At 33.6% G+C, this 22,341-nt stretch overlaps 3 protein-coding genes across 5 annotated transcripts; 1 reads left to right on the top strand and 2 right to left on the bottom strand.

Annotated features, from left to right (window-relative positions):
- Positions 1-4,494: 4,494 nt before the first annotated feature.
- On the top strand, positions 4,495-8,771 carry LOC101894105 (OTU domain-containing protein 5-A). 3 transcript variants are annotated; one of them, XM_011295124.3, is made up of 6 exons: positions 4,495-5,214; positions 5,313-5,936; positions 6,277-6,433; positions 6,507-7,275; positions 7,349-7,629; positions 7,693-8,771. In XM_011295124.3, exons 1-6 carry the CDS (start codon positions 5,053-5,055, stop codon positions 7,797-7,799), a joined length of 2,100 nt encoding a protein of 699 aa, XP_011293426.1. In that variant the 5' UTR covers positions 4,495-5,052; the 3' UTR covers positions 7,800-8,771. The 3 variants fall into 3 exon arrangements, with proteins under 3 accessions (XP_011293426.1, XP_011293425.1, XP_005185748.1); XM_011295123.3 differs by having other exon boundaries at positions 4,495-5,238; XM_005185691.4 differs by having other exon boundaries at positions 4,495-5,238; positions 7,696-8,769.
- A 2,404-nt stretch (positions 8,772-11,175) lies between these two features.
- Positions 11,176-12,203, bottom strand: LOC131805757 (probable chitinase 10). The gene is made up of 2 exons (XM_059129330.1): positions 11,937-12,203; positions 11,176-11,877 (listed from the first exon to the last, which is right to left on the bottom strand). Exons 1-2 carry the CDS (start codon positions 11,997-11,999, stop codon positions 11,194-11,196), a joined length of 747 nt encoding a protein of 248 aa, XP_058985313.1. The 5' UTR covers positions 12,000-12,203; the 3' UTR covers positions 11,176-11,193.
- A 5,479-nt stretch (positions 12,204-17,682) lies between these two features.
- LOC101894275 (uncharacterized) lies at positions 17,683-18,093 on the bottom strand. Its single transcript, XM_020037541.2, has one exon. The coding sequence runs from the start codon at positions 18,091-18,093 to the stop codon at positions 17,683-17,685; it is 411 nt and encodes a 136-aa protein (XP_019893100.2).
- Between the last annotated feature and the right edge of the window lie 4,248 nt (positions 18,094-22,341).

Raw genomic sequence — 22,341 nt, 5'->3', positions numbered from 1 at the left:
TTTGAAAAAATGGGTGTAATGGATACAAAGAAAAATTGAAGTCTGATAGTCTTTCGAAAAAAAATATTTTTTAAAAATCCATATTTTTTTAAATCCCACATGTCATAATTTTTCAAAAAATTCTTTATTAAATTCATACTTGATATTCGTTCGAATACAATTTCGATAGTCCTTGAATTTTTTTTAGAAAATTTTTCACATTTCATAGCTATTTGAAAAATATTTTTTAAAATAATTCCTCATCTACGAGTTCTTTGAAAAAGTTTTTAAAAAAATATTCTCTTGAGAGTCTTTCCAAAAATATTTTTAAAAACCATTTGACAATCCTTTCTTTTTGAAAAATGTAAATCTGTCACCTTTCCGGTAAAAATAAATTCTAAATTTGTAGAGTTAATGACTTAAATGACTACCTTTGAAAATAAAAAAATTACGGTTTAATTCAAAGGAGCCCACTAGCCTGTTTTCAAAATCAAATGGCGCCCAACGTTCACTTTTTTCTAAACTTAATTTTAACAATAATTAACGGTCACTTTTAATCCATTGTTCAGATTGGACAACCTTATCGATCCCTGAGCATATATTAGCTTAAAATATCATATTCGGCAATCATTTATTCTTTTGGAAGATTTTTGCCTTTCCGATAAAAATATGTTCTAAATTTGTGGCATCAGTGACTTAAATAAAATGACGCCTACGGTTTGAAGAAAGGGCTAAGGTTTCATTCAGAGCTCCTCTTTCATAAAAGCCTTTGTTTTCTAAATATACAAAATTTAATGGCGCCCAACGTTCACTTTTTGCTAAACTTAATTTGTCGGTCACTCTTGTCTTTTGTTCAGATTGATTCTAGTTTCCCAAACAAATTTAGAGTCATTCATAACTGAAACATTTTTTCTGAAATATATTCCATATTAAATGGGGTGCTATTGAAAATTCAAGAAAATCTTTTAAGGATGAGTTCATAACTTTCCTATCAATGCTCAAAGAAACACAAACCAATTTTCTCCATTGAAAATGTATTGCCCAGAAATATTAAATAAAACCTTAAATATTATTTTTGGTGGGTGGAAGGTGTACTTGGGGAATCGTATCTAACCTGGTGCATGGCATGCCTTGAAGTTTTCGAATTTAAACGTCGCCCTAAACTTCCAAAAATAAAATATTTTCCCTGAAATGTGTTCCATAAAAATTTTTGAGATTTTGCAAAAAAAAAAAATAACGAGAAAATCTGTCAAAAACTAGTTCAAAAAACTCACCGAACCTATTTTATCCATTCAAAAGCTATTGCCCAGAAATATTGAATGAAACCCAAAATTGTTGTTTTGGTGTGCCAGCGATGGTAGCTATGATGTTTAATTGTTCCCAAAATGGCGCGCAACGATTCAACCCAAAATTGAGTTATCTGCTAAAACCAGGGTTTAATCTTCCTAAAAATGCCTTTTTCCAAACCCAAAATTGTTGTTTTGCTGTGCCAAAGAAGTTAGCTTTGATGGTTAATATTTCCCAAAATGGCGCCCAACGATTCAACCCAAAATTGAATTATCTGCTAAAACCAGGATTTAATCTTCCTTAAAATGCCTTTATTCTAATTACCGATTTCTTCCTTAAATTGATTACTCCTTGGCTAATCTCAGACGTCTCTGGAATGCACTGTTCCAACTACAAAAAAAAAAGAGTAATAAAATTATTCAGTTATGTCAGATATGGAACTCTGCATTACTCAAATATTGGCGCCCAATGTTGTGGATGTGGTATTCGACTTGAAATTTATCTGAGACACCAACAATTATTCAGACATTTGAAAATGTAATCCCCTAGGACTGTACATTACCAATATCGAAGGATATATTTGATCTGAATAACTACAACAATCCCAATATCTACTTGAAACCTCCAACTTTAGACATAGAATTCGACTACAATAAAAATGCGGTTTTCTGTTAAGCGTTCATAAAACAATGTTGGAGACATTTTTTAAGATTTCGATTGATTTCCGGAACGATGGCGCCCAACGGCGTGAAATACAAAGCTATGAGTCAGACACTGTAGCTTTGTTAAATAAGTTCAAACCATGTGTACATGTCTCCGAAAAGGAGAATATGGCAAGAATGTTATATCTGCTGAGAAGTTGTCGCCCAAACTATGAGTCAGACACTTGACAAATAGCTTGGCAAAAAGAGTTCAAACAATGTGTACATGTCGTCGACAAGGAAAATATACCGAGAATGTGGTATGGCGCCCAACATTGTCAAAGCAAAACAATTTTTAACTATATTTTTGCGAAAGACTTAATTAAGTTATAATTGTATCAAATGTAAAATTTTCGAAATAATGTGAGAGTTGTGATATATCCGGGTTACAAGAAAAGTCTCTCAAAAAATGTATGCTCTGCGATGACATTGTTATTTTATGGGCTGGTTCAAAAGCTATCGAAAATTTCTCCAATAAGAATTTCCCGAACATCTGAGTGGAATCAATAATAATATGGTCTGTTCCAGAACAACATAATAATGTTTTTACTGCGAGAAACGATTTTCCCTTTATGGTATCAAAAAAATCTTCAAACCAAAGCAATAATATTTCGTATCCATGTCTCATGGAAAAATTAAATTAATTTAACCTCATTGTACAAGTTCCCATTCAAATAATAATATTCTGCTCAATTATTTTTTAATCGAATAATTAATCACAGTTTTATGTAACTCCTCAAGAAATTTACATATATACATTGTTGTTCTATATTTAAAATTTACACGATCGTATATCACAATCGATAACAGTTTATTTATCTGTTATATTGTTTTATCGATTTCATTCCATTAATTTCAATCTTCCATCTCTGGATAATTATCAAATGGCAATTAGTTGAAATTTTCGATCACAAAATGTCTGAAGGAAATTTGTATACAAATGTAAATACATTTTTTTTATTAAAAATAAACAAAAACCGAGAAGAATCTTGTCAATAATTAGCAACAATTATTATAAATGTGTATGTGTAAAAAATATCAATAAGAAAACGAAAAAAAAAACAAAATAATAAACATATTTTTTCTACTAAAAATCTATTCGATAACAGAAACACAAAAAAAGTAAACAAATCTATTTTTTTAATTGTAGATATTCCAACAAAAATTATAAATAAAAAAAACTATTTTTAATAATTATGATCTCAAAATGTATATGTATATGTGTATTTTATATATTACAAAAGAAAAAAATCTGACAATTTTAAACAAAGACAAATGTAAAATAAATCTAGTTTATAAGGTGATTTTTTAAAACGATTATACATTACAATTATAAGTAAATACAAATAAAAATATTTTTCGAAAAAAGGAAACCCAAAGAATGTTTGTTTGAACAAGGTAAGTTTTGTCCTGTATTCCAAAAAATAGGTAAATAATTTAAAATATTTTCTTCATTTCACCATTTTTTGCTTACCATTTCAAAATACAAAACTTAAAATGCGGGCCCTGTAAAAGACCTTTGATCGAATTTTTAGACCCCTGAGTCGAGTGACATTTATAAAACAGCTGAGAACAAAAATATCTAATAAAATTGTTCCTATAATATAAAACACATCAGAGGCTTATGAAAATATGTTATTTATAATTTTATAGCGAAGCAAGGCCATCCTTTGTTATATTCCAGAACCTGCAAGAATCTGCTAGATTTGCAATTTGTTTCGATATCATAAAAGAAAAATCAGTTATCGTGATGACATTTTTATATTCTGGCAAGTTCTGGTTCAGGACAAATATAAGAATTTGTTATTAAAGTCCGAAAATCTATAGAAACATTTCAGCTCTGTTCCAGAACTGCAAAAATATAAAAATTTTTACTAAGATAATCGATTTCTAATATCAAAAAAAATGCAAAACTAGTAGATTTTGCAGGTTACGGAATAGAGCAAAAGTTGGTTTTGCTCGACTTTAAAATTACAAGGAAAATTATTTTCTTAAGCATTTTTTTGTATCAGATACCTTTGCAATTTTTTCAAACATGTTATGGACTCTAGATGAAATAAATTTATTTTATAATATATTTTTTGTACCTGAGATGGGCTAAGAATAATTTTTCCCTTTTTCAGACTCCAGAGAATAACAAAAATTTGTATATAAAACTTATAGCTCATTGAGACCTAAGAACATTTCTATTACATCTGTATAACGTTTTTTATACAACGCAATTTTTTTCAAGAGTTTTCGTTTTTCATTACTACTTTTTTGTTATTTTGATTTTTAAATAAAAACAAAAACTGAGAGAAACTTGTCAATACAAATAATTTTCTACTTCCCTTTCACCTTACTTCCCTCTCCCACAAGGAGATACCCATAGAAACTTGCCCAATGTAATTTGTGATTATATTATTTTCTATTTTAAATCCCCAACAACGAAAAACTATTAACAATCAAAAGACATCCTTCCCTTTAGCATCGATAACAATTAATCGATAAAATCAAACTCGACCTAGTTAAGCCTAGTCAATTCATACCAAAGTCAACCTAAGTAACTCTTAAAAGGTCATCTCACACACAAAATCATCACCCAAGAAAACGAAAGAAAATCATTCTAAAATTGGAAAATTTGGAAAATATTGTATAGTTTGTTGTTGGCCATCGAGGAAATATTAAAAATTTACCATAGAGCTAACATAGTTTGTTAAAAAAGTCTCCAACAAGCATTTTTCTTATTGAAAAGCAAGTGAAAAAGGGAAACACCACACAACAAAGGAAAGCAAAACAGATTCATAGACACCAAAGTAAAGACACCAACAGCAACAACAAAAAACTGTGAAGCATTCACAAGCAATATCATCAACCACTGAAAAGAAAAAGACATCGATTTGACGACATTCATCTTCCACCACAACCAGCCAACAGCTAGTTGAACAACGAGTGGTGGTCGGGTCGTAGTAGTGGTAAGAAAGAAACGATTGCTGCATACATTGAGATCTGCGTCATTATTTGTCGAGAGAGAAACACAACAGATAGTTAAATAGCTCCTCTTCAGTATCGAACGAAAGAAGGAAGTGGAACAGCTGATTGAAAAATGACCATAAAACCTGTAGTTGCTGCACCCCAAAAACGTACGGGCAATTCTGCTGCTGGAGGAGCCGATGGTGACAAAAAGGATACACCCAATGTTGGCGATTCGGCGAATAGCAATCATCCATCAACGAATAGGGTGTCCAGTGTACATGCTCATCGTAATGTGGTAATAGATAACCATGGACAGGTCGGTAAAGCCCATCAAAGAACAAAAATTCTAATATTTGTTTTGTTTCTCTCTCGTTCATTTTCCATTTACAGAGCCCCCAGCGTAGAGTAGATGTCTATGATGACTTGAGTCGTCATCGTCGAAGTCCGCATAAAACAAATCGCAATAAACGTCGTGATCATTTGGCCGAACATCATCATCACAAACGTGAAAGGGTGGCGGATAAACACAATTTGGTCCCAAAATGTAATAGTCCTCATGGGAGTGGTGGTAGTGGTGTTGGTGGTGCTGGTACTAGTTCCTCTTCGGTGTCGGGTGTAAATGCAACAGCTGTGGCCAACAATGCAATCTCCCATTCATCGGCTGCAGTGGGCAACAATTCCCCAGATCATTTACGCTTGGGTTCCCCAAATCACGCTACAAATTCCCAGACCACAGCCGTAGCCCAGGCCGCTAGTGGTCTTTTGAAAGCCATTGAAGATACTTTTTCGGGTTATAATTCTGGCGATGAACATTTACAGCCAGCAGAGGCTAAAACCACCGCCGATGAATGGCAACGTAAAGATGAGCAATTTGCTAAATGTATGGCCGATCGTGGTTACATTTTGAAACAGGTCGAAGAGGACGGAGCTTGTCTATTTCGGGCTATTTCTTTGCAAATCTATGGAGATGAAGAGATGCATGATGTCATACGGCAGCACACCATGGATTATATTGTAAGTGCATTAAAATCTATATTATGTGTTATATTTCTTGTAGGCCTAACATTCTTATAAGAATTTCTCGAATATTTTCGTAGGTATTTAGAGACCAACATAAATTTATCCAGTCAGTTTAGATTTTACCATGATTTGGAAAAAACTAATTAGGTGTCTTAGACCTACTCTGGTTTATGGACAAATCTCATAGATCCCAGTGTCTTATAAATACTTTTTAGAAACATAACTTTATTTAGAACAAATTTTACATAAAGGAAATTTATGGTTAACCTTTCTATAATTATTATAAAAGTTTTATTGGCCTCCAAAGTTAACAAATGTATTGTTTTTCTTGCAGTATAAGAACCGTGAATACTTTAGTCATTTTGTTACTGAGGACATCAACAACTATATAAAACGCAAACGACGCAAGGAGTCTCATGGCAACCACATTGAAATCCAAGCTGTGTCAGAAATCTATAGTCGTCCCGTTGAGGTCTACTGCTACAAGCCAAGTGAGTGTTATTCTTCATATATATGTGCCACTTGAATGCATTTAATATTATCGATTTTGTCTCTCCCTAACAGCTCCTATTAATATTTTCAACTCTGAACAGCTTAACAATGGTTATCCTCCACTACGTTTGTCCTATCAGCGTGGCTCACATTATAATGCCATTTTGGATCCCTATAATGCCACAGTGGGAGTAGGTCTGGGTTTAGCTGGCTATAAACCAGAACTACAAACAAAGGAAGCTGTGCGTTTGAGTGAACAATTGGAAATTGAACAAACAATGTTTGAAGATAAACTCAAAACAACAGATTGGGAGGCTACCAATGAAGCAATAGAAGAACAAATTGCCAGGGAATCTTATTTACAGTGGTGTAGGGAGAATTTACAGAAAACTCGAAATCAAACAGCCAACACAGCCTCAACATCGGCCACTGTGACATCGGGGCAAGCCGCAACAGATTGTGAAGCTTCACCCTCTAAATATGCCAATACACAACGTTTGAATCCCATTATGGCGAATAGTACGGTCACAACTTTACATGGCAACTCTTCATGTTCCTCGTCCGCATCGACACAGGTTGGAGATGGCACAAATGTCAATTTGGAACATGGTTTTTCCGGTAACTCTGGCGCTTCACCCAAACATTTGTCTTCGAAAAAGTCCGATGAAATGGGTTATGAAACTGATGATACAGATATGAGTAGTACTAGTTCCAGTGGTGGTGGTGGTGGAGGAGTTGGTAGTTGTTCGCCATCCTCAACAAATGCTAGAAGTAAAAAATGCAAATCAAGATTATCGAATGCAAAAATGGGGAAAAAACGTAGACGGGATACACAAACAAAGTGGGTTCCCTGAAAGCTCAGAAGTTAAGGCGAAAGACAACAAAAGCTAATTTGTTTTGTTTTCTTTTTTCAGTGAGGATAGTAGCAATAACCAGCCTCTGCCTCATAAAAGTCCTAAATATGACAGCTGCAGCGGTCTAGAAAAACGTTCTGTCACACCAGATTTTGAACATCAACAACCCTGCACCTCAAAACAATCGAATTCACCGGGCAAACAAAGCACTGCCTCCACATCAGCATTGCCCAATACTTCTGCAACTACCTCTGCCTCATCAACGTCTGCCAGAGCGAAAAATGAAGAACATACAAGTAGTTTTTATCAAGAACTTTTGGAGGCTTCCTATGCAAGTGAAGGTGGGGAATTGTTTAATTTTTTATGATGAAAAAATAATATATTAATTGGTATTTCGCTCTTAGCAGATTTCGGTCAGCTCACTGAATCGGAAATGTTACAACGAGCAATACAAATGTCCACCCAAGATTATATAGAAGATCAAAAGCGTAAATATCTCTATGGACCATAAGTGTTTTTTAAGGCAAATAATAAAAATTCAAAATTAAAATCTAATGCACTGTAGCAGAAAAAAAAACAACAACAAAAAATTACTGTTCCTTTTTTACTAGCTCTTAAAATATATATAAACATAAAAGGAAAATTCTATTATTTTTTATCATATTTTCAAAATTAAAAAAAAGTAGTATCTATAGATTTACAATACTATATCTAGATAACATTTTGAATTGAAAACAAGAATATAAACAAATCTAGTAGTTATGTGTCAGAGAAACAATGAAAGAAAAGCAAATCAAAAATTAAAATTATCTGAAAAAAAAACATTTTCAAAAAAAATAAACATAAGAAAATCTATTTGGCAGAAGACAAAAATTAAATATTGAAAACTTCAAAATAAACACAATATACAATTAACGAAAGCAAACAATATAATAATCAGAAAATAATAGATGTTGTCCCATTACATCTAGCACAATTTGTCGTTAAGTGGAATTCAGCACATTTGAGTTTAAACGGAGAGTATGAAAATTAAATTTGATATTTTTTCTATATTTCCTTTTGCATTTAACATAACAAATAAATTCTTTGTGGCTTATAATTTAGTTTATATTTTTCTTATTGAATCATGTCTATTCTAGAATTACATTATCATTTATTTTCTTTCTTTGTATTCACATATATATTGTTATATTCTTATTTGATTTTTACAAGGATTACAAAAGTATTTGAGTTTTTGGTTTTTTTTTAAATTCTTTTGATACTCTTGATTTTTTCGATATATGAAAATCGTACTACATATTTTTTGCTGGTGCATATAACTGAAATTAAATCTTGAATAAAATAAAAACAAATTAATACATATATAATTTTTAAGTTCATAAGTGTAGTATGTATGTAATTTTTTATAAGCATAATATCAACAAAAAAAAAATATATACACAAAACGGAATACAAATAAATTCTGAATATTGAAAATCTAATAAGAACTGATTTATATGGGCCTTTGCGATCAACATAACCAAGACAAACGGTTATACAGGGTGAGATAAAAAAACTGCAACCAACGTCACACTGCTGCCATTTCAAAGCCACTCGTCCGACAGCTGTTAAAATTATTCCAGTGAAAGCTCATTATATTTTTTACAAGCGTACAAAAGCATTTTGGTGAGAATTTTCTAAAAAAAAAATTATTGATAGTGTGATTTCTGGAAAACCACAAGTGGCTATCGTTAGAGCACTGCAGCATTTAAATGTGAATAAATCCTGTATCACTCGTTACCGTGATACTAGTAGCGTAGCCAACGTCAAGAAGTGGACGGAAGAAAACAGGAACATCAGCAGAAATGGTTCGAAAAGTAAAGAAGCGACTTGATCGAAACCAGTGTCGCAGTGGCCGAAAAATGGCTCGTGAGCTGAACATATCGCAATATTCCATTTGGCAAATATTGAAAGCCATTGAAATTCCAAAAAATGCAAGAACTTTCATCGCAACAGAAAGAAAATAGTATCAAAACAGCTAAAGAGTTGCTTCGCTTGGCCACCACCGTAAGTGGTGAACTACCGAATTTGGTTTTTTTTCGATCTCCGATGAGAAAACATTCTTTGTCCAGCAGTTTGTAAACAAACAAAATGATCGTGTTTACTTGCCAAAGAGGTCAGCTGAAAATGTGCACCTTCGGTTGTGGGCCACCATAACAGCCAATGGTCGCTCTCCGCTCATTTGAATCGACCGTGGCATCAGAATAAATGTCGAATATTATCGCGAAAATATTCTGGAGGGTGTATTAAAGCCTTGGGCACGCAAAGAATTTGGCCGCACACCTTGGACATTTCAACAGGGCTCAGCAGGCGCCAACATTTTTTTTAGTTTTTCAAACGCCTCTAGGACCTCTAGGAAAAAATAATAATGAGTCTCCTGCATCTTGAAATTTGTATACCCTCCACCATAGTATAGAGGGTATATTATGTTTGTCATTCCGTTTGCAACACCTCGAAATATACATTTTAGACTCCACAAAGTATATATATTCTTGATCAGCATAAAATTCTATGTCGATTTAGCGATGTCCGTCCGTCTGTGGAAATCACTCTAGCTTCCGAACGAAATGAAGTAGGTTGATAAAATTTTACTCAAACGTGTATTATGTCTGAAGGACTTTTGATATTGAAAATGTAGGTCGCGTTTTGATATAGCCCTCATATAATGGTACCTCCCGATATTCGGTATTTTGGTGGTTTTAGCGACATTATTTACCGGAATTGTTTTAAATTTGGTATTTTAAGTTCGTAATGTATAGCACAGCCTAAGACAGAAAATGGTCTATGCAGGTGCACGCCTGCGTATAGCCCCCCATATAACGGTACCCCCGATATTCGATATTTTGATGATTTTAACGACATTATTCTCCAGAATTGTTTCAAATTTTGGTATTTGAAGTTCGTAATGTATAGTACAGCCTAAGACAGAAATTGTATGTGCAGGTCTCCATCTTCGTAAAACCACCATATAACGGTACCTCCCGATATTCGATATTTTGATGATTTTAACGACATTATTCACTGGAATTGTTTCAAATTTGGTATTTGAAGCTCGTAATGGATACTACAGCCTATGGCAGAAAATTGTCTGTGCAGGTCTCCATCTTGGTATAGGCCCCATATAAGGGTACCTCCCCATATTCGGTATTTTGATGATTTTAGCGTATAGACTCTAATATACCGGCTACACTCGGTATTTTTAAGTTTTTGACAGAAATTTTAACGGATTTTATTTTTTTGGAAAATTGCCAAATTAGTTCCCAATGATGGAGGGTATTTAAAGATCGGCCGAACTTACAGCTTTTTTACTTGTTGTAGTATATTTTTGTAGATTTTCGGGGACAAGAGAATTTTTTTTCAGAGGCCTAACCGGAAGAACTATGAAAAATTGTTTATAAGATTTAAATAGAGCCACGGGCTTGAAAACTATTTACAGAAGGACACGAAAAGTACTAAAATGTACCAAATGGTTTTCAGAAATTCAGACTTTAAGTTTACGAATAGTTCTAAAAAGGTACCATTTGGTATCGGGTACCATTTGGTTTGAAATTTAGTATAAGAATCAGGGTTGGAGAGTTTGTTTGATGTGTAAATTGAACTAAATGGTACCAAATTTGGAAAAGTTTGTTTTAGGCTGAAGCTGGAATTTGGAAAGTTTATAAATGTGCTGGTCTCGGAGAACAATGTTTTCTTGAATATAACATCAGGGTCCTTTATGGGTCTCGGAGGTGATCTAGGCGTAATTTTTTAAATTGCAATTCTTTAAAAAAAATATTCGAACAATTATGTGTGTTGAAGTGCAACTGTTTATTTGTTGTTAAATAAAAGAAAAATTTTTATATGTCAGTACGCATAGTTATAAACATTTACTCAGCAAGTGCCGGAATGATTGGTGAATTTTTACCAATACAAAAACGATCACAGGTCTTTAAGACATCATTCCACAACAATTGGTCGGGGCAATTGTGAATATAGGCCAGACCATTACATTGTATGAATTTGCGACAATCCTGGGGATAAGGCAAATAGATGTGTCCCTGGCCCAAACACCATGCATTACATTCTTGACATTCCTCTCCAGCAGTGGGATCAACAACTACGGGTGGTACGGTGCCAGCAGTTGGTATTGTGGGGGGCTGTGGTGTAATTGTTGGTGGCATCACCGGTGTATAAGGACATTGAGCCATTTCGGGTAAATCACATTGCTGTTTGTACGAATTCCAATAATAGCTTGGTGGACACAACTTTGCCTCACATCTATAGTAGCGATTGCAATCATTGGGATAAGGCCGATAGGAAACAATGTCACCACTTGGTTGGGGAGGAAGTTCTGTTGATTGTTGAGAACACTGTACATTTTCGGCATAATCACAGAGTTGATTTAAAGGATTCCACAGGAAATTGCCAGGACATTGTCTCAAATAGGCCAATCCATTTAGACAACTATAATATTTTGAACAGTCATATGGATAGGGCAACAAAGTTGTTTTATACGGATCATCAACTCTGGGACACTGGGGGTGAACAAAAGGTCTGTTCAGCGGGGCAATCTAGAGATGGAATTATTTAAAATTAGTATTTAATAAAAGCGAATATTCAATCACATTACCTCAGAAGCTGTGGCCGACCAACCAAGGGCCATTAGAAATATTAATATTTTATAGGTAACCATGTCCTTTTATTCTTTTTTTTTGGGCCAGATGATGTGTAGCTCTTAAAAGTTTAGTTGTAACTGGAGTGGTTGTCTTCATTTATTGGTGCTTTATATACATATATTTTACAGTTGGGGATTTCTTTTTAAGTGTCCAGTAACCTTGAATCCATGTTAATTATTTGTTTATCCCATTGTCGCACTTGAAATCTGTTATCGCCAATAAGAAAACATTGACATTCTTTAAAGGTTCAGGCATAAGATATCATTTTATGTTTACATCGAACTCTGTTGATGTCAGATATGGACATATGATTGATGCATTTAATGACAATAATAAAAATTTACCTCGGAGGCCTATTGCACATATTCAATAAAAATGTGTTATTATACTTCATTTTTTAAAGAAAGTGTCAAAGGAGGAATTATTTCAGATCAAATGTCATTGGGAGTCTCTGAAATTTGTATATTCAATATGTGCCATGAAAAAATACCATCAAGGTTTTTATACCCTCCGCCTTGAAGAGGACGGTATATTAACTTTGTCATTAAGTTTGTAACATCCCTAAATATTCGTCGTCGACCCCATAAAGTATATATATTCATAATCAGCATAAAATTTTAAGTCGATTTAACGAAGTCCGTCCATCTGTCTGTGGAAATCAAGACACAGCCCAAATTGTTTGACGTAGAGCGTCAAAATTTAGTAGAACAATTTGTGTTGTGTCTAGGATGGTTGGTATTGAAAATGTGATATAACGGTACACATTTGATATAGTCCCCATATAACGGTACTTCCCAATATTCGATATTTTGATAATTTTTTCCACATTTTTTCACGGATTTGTCTGAAAATTGGTATTTGTAGGTCATAATGGGTACTAGTTTGTTTGGCGAAACATTGTATGTAAAGGTTTACGATATAGCCTCCGTATAAGGGTACCTTCCGATATTCGGTATTTTGACGATTTTTGACACATTTTATCACGGATCTATCCAAAAATGTTGATTTGTTGGTCATAATGGGTTCTATCTCCGGTGGCGAAATACTGTAAGTATAGGTCCACGTTTTGGTATTGCTCCCATATAACGATATCTCCCGATATTCGGTATTTTGATGACTTTTGACACACTTCTTCGCGGATTTGTCAAAAAATTGGTATTTGTGGGTCACAATGAGTTCTAATGTTACCTTTACCCTAAGGTGGAGGATATTAAAATTTCGGCCTGGTGAACTTAATGTTTTTATTTTTATTTATTTATATTATTTTTATTTATTTATATATTTTCCACTGTTTCCCAATTTCCTGCAATTTTTTCTTATAATTTCACCAATCCCTCTTGTGGAAAATTCCAAGTGCATTTGATATTGGGTTGGGTTTGTTGATAAAACCCCCAATACAGGTTCGGGTTCTTATGCCATATTATAAGAAAGCTTGGGAAAAATGACTAAAATTGCCGAAAATTAAAAGGGTTATATAGATTTTAATTGATGATATTTTTATGGTATATATTAAGTATACAAACTTCTTTGATTCAGAGATGAAATTTGATTTAGAATAATTCTTCCTTTGACACTTTCCCCAAAAAGTGAAGCATAAAAGGAGATTTTGACTTCGATTTGAAACGAGTTAAATTAGCAGTAAAAAGGAAACACATACATTTCACTTGAAGAACATACATTTCGAATGTAAATTTCTTAAAAATTATTGAATTTAGATAAATAGTTTATACTGAGATTTGTAGTGAAATTGTGTGTAAAATAATTCTACTTTTAACACTTTCCTCAAAAAATGAGGTATTAAGGGAGATCTGGACTTAGAACTGAAACGTGTTAAATTAATTGTAGAAGAAGCATACACATAATTTTCACTTGTAGAACATAAAGTTCCAATGTCATTTTCTTAAAAGCTTTTAAACCTAGATAAATAGTTTATTCTTAGATTTGCAATGAAATTTTGTGTAGAATATTTCTTTCTTTGACACTTTCCTCAAAAAATAAAGTATTAAGGGAGATCTGGACTTAAAACTGAAACGTATTCAATTAATCGTAAAAGAAGCATGCACGTAACTTTCACTTAAAGAACATACATTTTGAATGTAAATTTCTTAAAAATTATTAAATTTAGATGAATAGTTTATTTTGAGATTTGTAGTGAAATTTTGTGTACAATATTTCTTCTTTTGATACTTTCCCCAATAAATGAAGTATTAAGGGCGATCTGGACTTAGAACCGAAACGTGTTAAGTTAATTGTAGAAGAAGCATACTCATAACTGCACTTGTAGAACATAAAGATCCAATGTCATTTTCTTAAAAGCTTTTAAACCTAGATAAATAGTTTATTCTAAGATTTGCAATGAAATTTTGTGTAGAATATTTCTTCCTTTGACATTTTCCTCAAAAAATGAAGTATTAAAGGAGATATGGACTTAGAACTGAAACGTATTCAATTAATCGTAAAAGAAGCATACACGTAACTTTCACTTAAAGAACATACATTTTAAATGTAATTTTCTTAAAAATTATTGAATTTAGATGAATAGTTTATTTTGAGGTTTGTAGTGAAATTTTGTGTAGAATATTTCTTCTTTTGATACTTTCCGCAAAAAATGAAATATTAAGGGCGATCTGGACTTAGAACCGAAACGTGTTAAATTAATTGTAATAGAAGCATACACATAATTTTCACTTGTAGTATATAAATTTCCAATATCATTTTCTTAAAAACTAATAAACCTAGATAAATTGTTTATTCTGAGTTTTGTAGTGAAATTTTGTGTAGAACATTTCTTTTTTTGACATTTTCCCCAAAATGTGAAGTATAATAGGGAGATTCTGACTTGGAATTGAAATGTGTTAAATTATCAGTAAAAAATGAAACACATAATTTTCATTTGAAGAACATAAATTTGGAATATAAATGTCTTAAAAACTATTGAACCTAGATGAATAGTATATTCTGAGATTTGTAGTGAAATTTAGTGTAGAAAATTTCTTCCTTTGACACTTTCCTCAAAAAATAAAGTATTAAGGAAGATGATTAGGAGTGAAACGTGTTAAATTAGCAGCAAAAATGAAACACATACATTTCACGTGAAGAACATACATTTCGAATGTATATTTCTTAAAATTATTGAATTTACATGAATAGTTTATTTTGAGATTTGTAGTAAAATTTTGTGTAGAATATATCTTCTTTGGATACTTTCCTCAAAAAATGAAATATAAAGGGCGATCTGGACTTAGAACTGAAACGTGTTAAATTAATTGCAGAAGAAGCATACACATAATTTTCACGTGAAGAACATACATTTCGAATGTAAATATCTTAAAAACTATTCAACCTAGATAAATAGTTTATTTTGAGACTTGTAGTGAAATTTTGTGGAGAATATTTCTTCCTTTGACACTTTTTCCAAACAGTGAAGTATAAAGGGAGATTTTAACTCGGAATTTGAAACAATTGAAATTAACTGTAATAGAAACTTAAAACTTAAAAGAAACTTAAAACTTAAAAGAAACTTAAAGAACATAAATTTCGAATGTAAATTTCTTAAAAATTATTGAATTTAGTTGAATAGTTTATTTTGCGATGTATAGTGAAATTTTGTTTAGAATATTTCTTCCTTTGACACTTTCCATAAAAAATGAAGTATTAAGGGAGATCTGGACTTAGAACTGAAACGTGTTAAATTAATTGCAGAAGAAGCATACACGTAATTTTCACTTGTTGTACATAAAGTTTCAGTGTCATTTTCTTAAAAACTATAAAACCTAAATAAATAGTTTATTCTGAAATTTGTTGTCAAATTTTGTGTAGAAAATTTCTTCCTTTGTCACTTTCCCCAAACAGTGAAGTATAAAGGGAGATTTTGACTTGGAATTTGAAACTGTAATAGAAACATACAAAATTCACTTAAAGAACATAAATTTCGAATATAAATTTCTTAAAAACTATTAAACCGATATAAATAGTTTATTCTGAGATTTGTGGTGGAATTTTGTGCAGAAAATTTCTTCTTTTGACACTTTCTACCTAAAACGATATTTGAAGTTACTCTTGGGCGTCAACTCGAAAAAAGGCCAAAAAGGAATTAATCAAAAATCCTAGGAAATATTATCGTTTCTTTTTGCCACCATTAATGCAATTTTTATACCCTCCACCATAGTATGTAGGGTATATCAAGTTTGTCATTCCGTTTGTAACACCTCGAAATATACATTTTTGGACCCCACAAAGTAAATATATTCTTGATCCGCATAAAATTCTATGTCGATTTAACGATATCCGTCCATCTATCCGCGTATCTGTCTGTGGAAATCACTCTAGCTTTCGAACGAAATAAAGTAGATTGATAAAAAATTACTATTATATCTGCAGGACTTTTGGTATGGACCATGTAGGTCCACGTTTTGGTAGAGCCCCCATATAACGGTACCTCCCGATATTCGGTATTTTGATGATTTTAGCGATATTATTCACCGGAATTGTTTCAAATTTTGTATTTGAAGTTTGAAATGAATACTACAACCTTAGACAGGAAATTGTCTGTGCAGGTCCCCATCTTCGTATAGCCCCCATATAAGGGTACCTCCCGATATTCGGTACTTTGTTGATTTTAGCGACACTATTCACCAGAATTGTTTCAAATTTGGTATTTGAAGATCGCATTGGATGCTATAGCCTATGACAGGAGATTGTCTGTGCAGGTCCACGTCTTTGTATATCCCCCATATAACGGTACCTCCCAACATTCGGTATTTTGAAGATTTTAGCGACATTATTCACCGGAATTGTTTCAAATTTGATATCTGATGGTCGTATTGGATACTACAGCCTAAGACAGAAAATTGTTTGTGCAGGTCCACGTTTTCGTAAAGCCCCCATATAACGGTACCACCCGATATTCGATATTTTAATGATTTTACCGTTACTATTCACCGGAATTGTTTCAAATTTAGCATTTGAGGTTCGAAATGGATACTACAGTCAATGACAGGAGATTGTCTGTGCAGGTCCACGTCTTCGTATAGCCCCCATGTTACGGTACCTCCCCATATTCGGTATTTTGATGATTTTAGCGACATTATTCACCGGAATTGTTTCAAATTACGTATTTAGAGTTCGTAATGGGATCTACAGTCTGTGACAAAAAATTGTCTATGCTGGTCCAGGTCTTCGCACATCTCCGATACGATATTTTGATGATTTTAGCTATATTATTCACCGTTTATTTCGAGTTTCGAATTTGAATATGGTAATGGCTTATGACAAACAATGCCTATGTGTGTTGGGGTCCACGTCGTATAGACGGCTATACTCGGTATTTTAACAGAATTTTTTTTAAGGATTTTATTTTTTGAAAAATTCCAAATTTGTTCCAAGTGGTGGAGGGTATTCAAAGCTCGGCCCGACCGAACATCCTGCTTTTTAACTTATTTTCTTCTGGATTTTTCTTGTAATTATTGAAAATATTGAATTTTGTCGCACAGTGTAATTTCTTTGGGGAAAATTACATTTTATGAAAGCATTTTTTTAGAAAACTAAAGATCCATTCGTGGAAAATTTTTCTCAAGGTGTCAGAGATCTCAAAAAAGGCATATGGGCCTTAGAGACCAAAGTAATTAAATTTTTGAAAGAAAATGAAAAAAAATATTTCTTTTTTATATTTCAAAAAATATTTTATTCAATCTATTTGTTTTAAAAACGTCCTCCACGACCGCCGCGGCCTCCTCTACGTCCTCCCATAAAAGATCTGCCACGACCGGGGCCACCACGACCTCTGCCACCTCTGGGCGGGCCACCACGACGAGGTGGACCAAAACGACCTGGGCGACGACCATGTCCTGGATGTCCGTAGTGATGTGGATGACGGCCACGGTGAGGACGGCGACCACGGCAAGGTCTCATTGTGGTTGAAACTTCATTCGCAGGCCCTGTTGTTGTCTCTGCAACGGGAGATTCCGTGGAGATTCCATCATCCACTACTGGGGCAACAGTTGTTACTTCATCGACATAACCAGGATCGGTAACTTCAACGATATCATCCTCTTGGCCAAATACAGTACCGGCAATTAGCACTAAACCGAAAAGTGTCCAAAGTAATTTCATTGTTCAACTTTGATTTGAGTCGAGTGTTAAACGGAATTAATTTCTTCGACTTCGATTTGGAGGGGTTTTATAGCAAAAGAGTTCATAAGCAATATTTGATATACAGTGGGGTCTAAATATGACGATTCAAGAGGAATTAATTAATTACCGTAAATTTCATAAATGAGGATTAGAAATATACAATTTTCAGCTAAACTATTTGCCAGGTGGTCTTTATATGAAATTCATTTTAAACATTCTCCACTGTATTTGGTTTGGACGTCATTTGAATTTTGGCTTCTTAAAATAAATATTAAAAAACAAAACAAAAATATATACACGCGTTTTGTAAATAATAGAAACTCCGGTAAATTCGAATTCTAATTTCAAACTTCCAAACAGGTGTTTTTCAAATTTCAAATATTTAAGACGAATTTAAATAAATATTTGATTGCTACCACAATAACATAACTCGTTGCTTTATTCTCGGGACAATAATACAACTTCCGCAATTTCCTGTAATAATATTGACATATTTTCAAATCATAAAGTTTTCCAATGGAAAACCCTACATTCAGCCGAGAAGAGAGAGACGTTTTTTTCTGTCATGGAAACACCTCACCTCAATTTCAGCCGGTCTGGAGAGAAGATTTTCTCATGAAAACATTTTTTAGAGAAGAGAAAGATTTTAACGTCTTACGAAAGACATTTTCAGTTCTGCTGAAGTTTTTAAATAGAACGGGCTATATGGAAGTTTATTCTACCTCGAGTTGAAATTCCGAAAATTAAATTAATTATATTTTATACCCTCCATCATAGTATGTAGGGTATATTAAGTTTTTCATTCCGTTTGTAACACCTCGCAATATACAGTTTAGACCCCACAAAAAATATATATATATATTCTTGATCAGCATAAAATTCTATGTCGATTTAGTAACGTCCGTCTATCCGTCTGTCTGTCTGTCTGTGGGAATCACTCTAGCTTCCGAACGAAATGAAGTAATTTGATAAAATTTTACTCAAATGTGTATTATGTCTGTAGGACCTTTTGCATTTGGTAAATGGGCCATGTAGGTCCTGGTTTTCATATAGCCACCACATAACGGTTCCTTCCGATATTCGATATTTTGATGATTTTAGTGACATTATTAACCGGAATTGTTTCAAATTTGGTATTTAAAGTTCTTAATGGATACTACAGTATATGACAGAAAATTGTCTGTGCAGGTCCACGTCTTCGTATAGCCCCCATATAAGGGTACCTCCCGATATTCGGTATTTTGATGATTTTAGCGACATTATTCAGCGGAATTGTTTTAAATTTTGGATTTTGAAGTTTGCCATAGATACTACAGCCTATGACAGAAAATTTTCTGTGCAGGTCCACGTCTTCGTATAGCCCCCACATAACGAGGTACCGATATTCGGTACTTTGATGATTTAAGCGAAATTATTCACCGACTTTGTTTCAAATTTGGTATTTGAAATTCGTAATGGGTACTACAGTCTATGATAAAATTGCGTAAGCAGATCCACGTCTTCAAGTTTTTTTTTTGAAATTTTCAAGTTCCTTCCAAATGGTGGTGGGTATTAAAAGTTTGGCCCGGCCGACATTAGCTGGTTTATTAGTTGTTTTTTTTTTTTAATTTTATTGAATGAAAGCAAAAAATGTCGGAAATAGCATCAAATTTTAGAATAGGTTTTGGCACGAATTATGGCCTTAAAACGGCAAATGAAGCCATCACACGCTGTCCAAATGTTGCTCTGCGGTATTTTGGCCCATTCTCGGTGAAGCGCTTGCTTGAGGTGATCGACACTTTGGTATTTTTTAGTGCCAATCTTGCATTCCAAAATACTCTAAGCACAATAGTCCAACGGATTGGTATCCAAAGGCTTTAATACAACCTCCAGAATATTTTGCCGATAATATTCGGCATTTATTCTAAAGTCATGGTCGATTAATACGAGCGATTATCGGCTGTTATGGCAGCCCACAGCATCACCATGGCCGGCGCTTGAGTTCTGGTGGCCAACCGAAGGTGCACATTTTCAGCTGACCTCTTTGGCAAGTAAACACGATAATTTTGTTTGTTTACAAGCCGCTGAACAACCAATGTTTTGTCATCGAAGACCACCAAACCAAACTTGGCAGTTCACCACTTTCGGCCAAGCGAAGCAACTCTTTAGCTCTTTTGAGTCTATTTTCTTTCTGTTGCGGTTGGAATTTCAATGAGCTGTCACTGGAATAATTTTAACAGCTATCGGACGAGTGGCTTAGAAATGACAGCATTTCGGGATGTAATATTTGTTTAATTGCTTTTGGAGTAATTTGGCAAACACTTGTTTTAATAATCAAAAAAAAAATGTTTTTTTTTTCTTTTTTTTTGCCAAAAAAAGCGCGTGTCTTTGTTTGCTTTAATAAACCAAAACATTAAATGACGTCAAACACAAATACAGTGGAGTATATTGTTGGGCAAATCCTCTTATCGGTATCGGGCGGCAAGTAACGAGTCGATGATTTGATTCGAAATTATTTGTTATATTTAAGTTCTGTATAATTTCCAGATCCTTAAATTTCTTCTGGCATGGACTTTTTACAGACCTTTGAGGCATAACATAACATTTTATGGAAATTAGCCCCAGAAACCTGATAAAAAACCTCTTTTTTATAGGTCTAAGAGGTTTTTGAAACGTTTTCAGTTAGAAGATATTTATAAAACAAAAATCTTCAAAGCCTCAGAGGCTCATAAAAAAATGTGCTTGAAAAATGCTATAGATCGTAAAGACCTTCGAAAATTTGGGTATTTTTGCATTTTTAGGGTCTCATGTTTAAAAAATTACGTTCATTTCTTAAAAAGAATGCTTGAAAGAACCACGTTAAGTCCTTGAAGAAAACTCTTTAAAAAATCTACGTCTATTGGTCTGATGGTCCTTGAAGAAAATTCTTTAAAACCCACGTTTATTGGTCTGATGGCCTTTGAAGAACATTTTTTAAAACATCAAGGTTTATTGGTTTGAAGGTCCTTGAAAAAAAAATTCTTTAAAAAATTAACGTTTATTGGTCTGGTGGTCCTTATTTTTCTTTAATCCACACTTATCGGTTTGAAGGTCCCTGAAAAAATTCTTTAAAAAAAATCACGCTTATTGGTCTGTTGGCCCTTAATTATACCCTCCACCTTGGAAAGGAGGGTATATTAACTTCGTCATTCCGTTTGTAACATCCTTAAATATTCGTCTTAGACCCCATAAAGTATATATATTCATAATCAGCATAAAATTCTAAGTCGATTCAACTATGTCCGTCTGTCTGTCTGTCCGTTGAAATCACGATACAGCCCACATTATTTGACGTAGAGCGCCAAAATTTAGCAGATCAATTTGCGTTGTGTCTAGGGTGGTTGGTATTGAAAATGAGATATATCGGTCCACGTTCTGGTATAGTCCCCATATAACGGTACCTCCCGATATTCGGTATTTTGATGATTTATGCCACATTTTTTCACGGATTTGTCTGGAAATTGGTATTTGTAGGTCATAACGGGTCCCTGAGCGTGTGGCAAAACATTGCATGTATAGGTCCACGTTGTGGCATAGGCCCCATATAAAGGTACCTCCCGATATTCGGTATTTTATTTTTTTTGCCACATTTTTTAACGGATTTGTCTAAAAATTGGTATTTGTGGGTCATAATGGGTTCCAGCTCCGGTGACGAAACATTGCATGTAAGGGTCCATGTTTTGGTATAGCCCCCATATAACAATACCTCCCGATATTCGGCATTTTAATGGTTTTTGCCACATTTCTTCTAATGTTTCTTTTACCCTAAGGTGGAGGGTATTAAAAGTTTGGCCCGGCCGAACTTTATGTTTTTTTACTTGTTTTTTTTAATTCTCGTTTATTGTTCTAATGGTCCTTGGAGAAAATTCTTTAAAAAATCCACTTTCATTGGTCTAACAGATCTTAAAAAAATCCGGTTTATAAACGGTTTTAGATTCTAGGTCACTTTGGACCAAATCCGTTTCAGGTTATTTGGAGTCGATCTAGCGATGTCCGTCACGATAATTCCCGGACATCGGAATATTATTATAAACCTTAGATCGAATTAGGATATTGGTTCACTCTTTCTGGTACCTCCCCCACAAAGGATCAACATTTTGAATATCAATGAAGCTCATAAAACGCGAAATAAACATAGGATTTCATTCAGACCTGGTACATCGCAATATGTCTATCAACACAAGATCTGTTATAGAGAAGGTAGAAATC

The sequence above is a fragment of the Musca domestica genome, unplaced genomic scaffold (genome assembly GCF_030504385.1).
Source record: "Musca domestica strain aabys unplaced genomic scaffold, Musca_domestica.polishedcontigs.V.1.1 107, whole genome shotgun sequence".
Classification (NCBI taxonomy): domain Eukaryota; kingdom Metazoa; phylum Arthropoda; class Insecta; order Diptera; family Muscidae; genus Musca; species Musca domestica.
The sequence above is the reverse complement of the archived record's forward strand: the minus strand, read 5'-3'. Positions and strand labels throughout refer to the sequence as shown.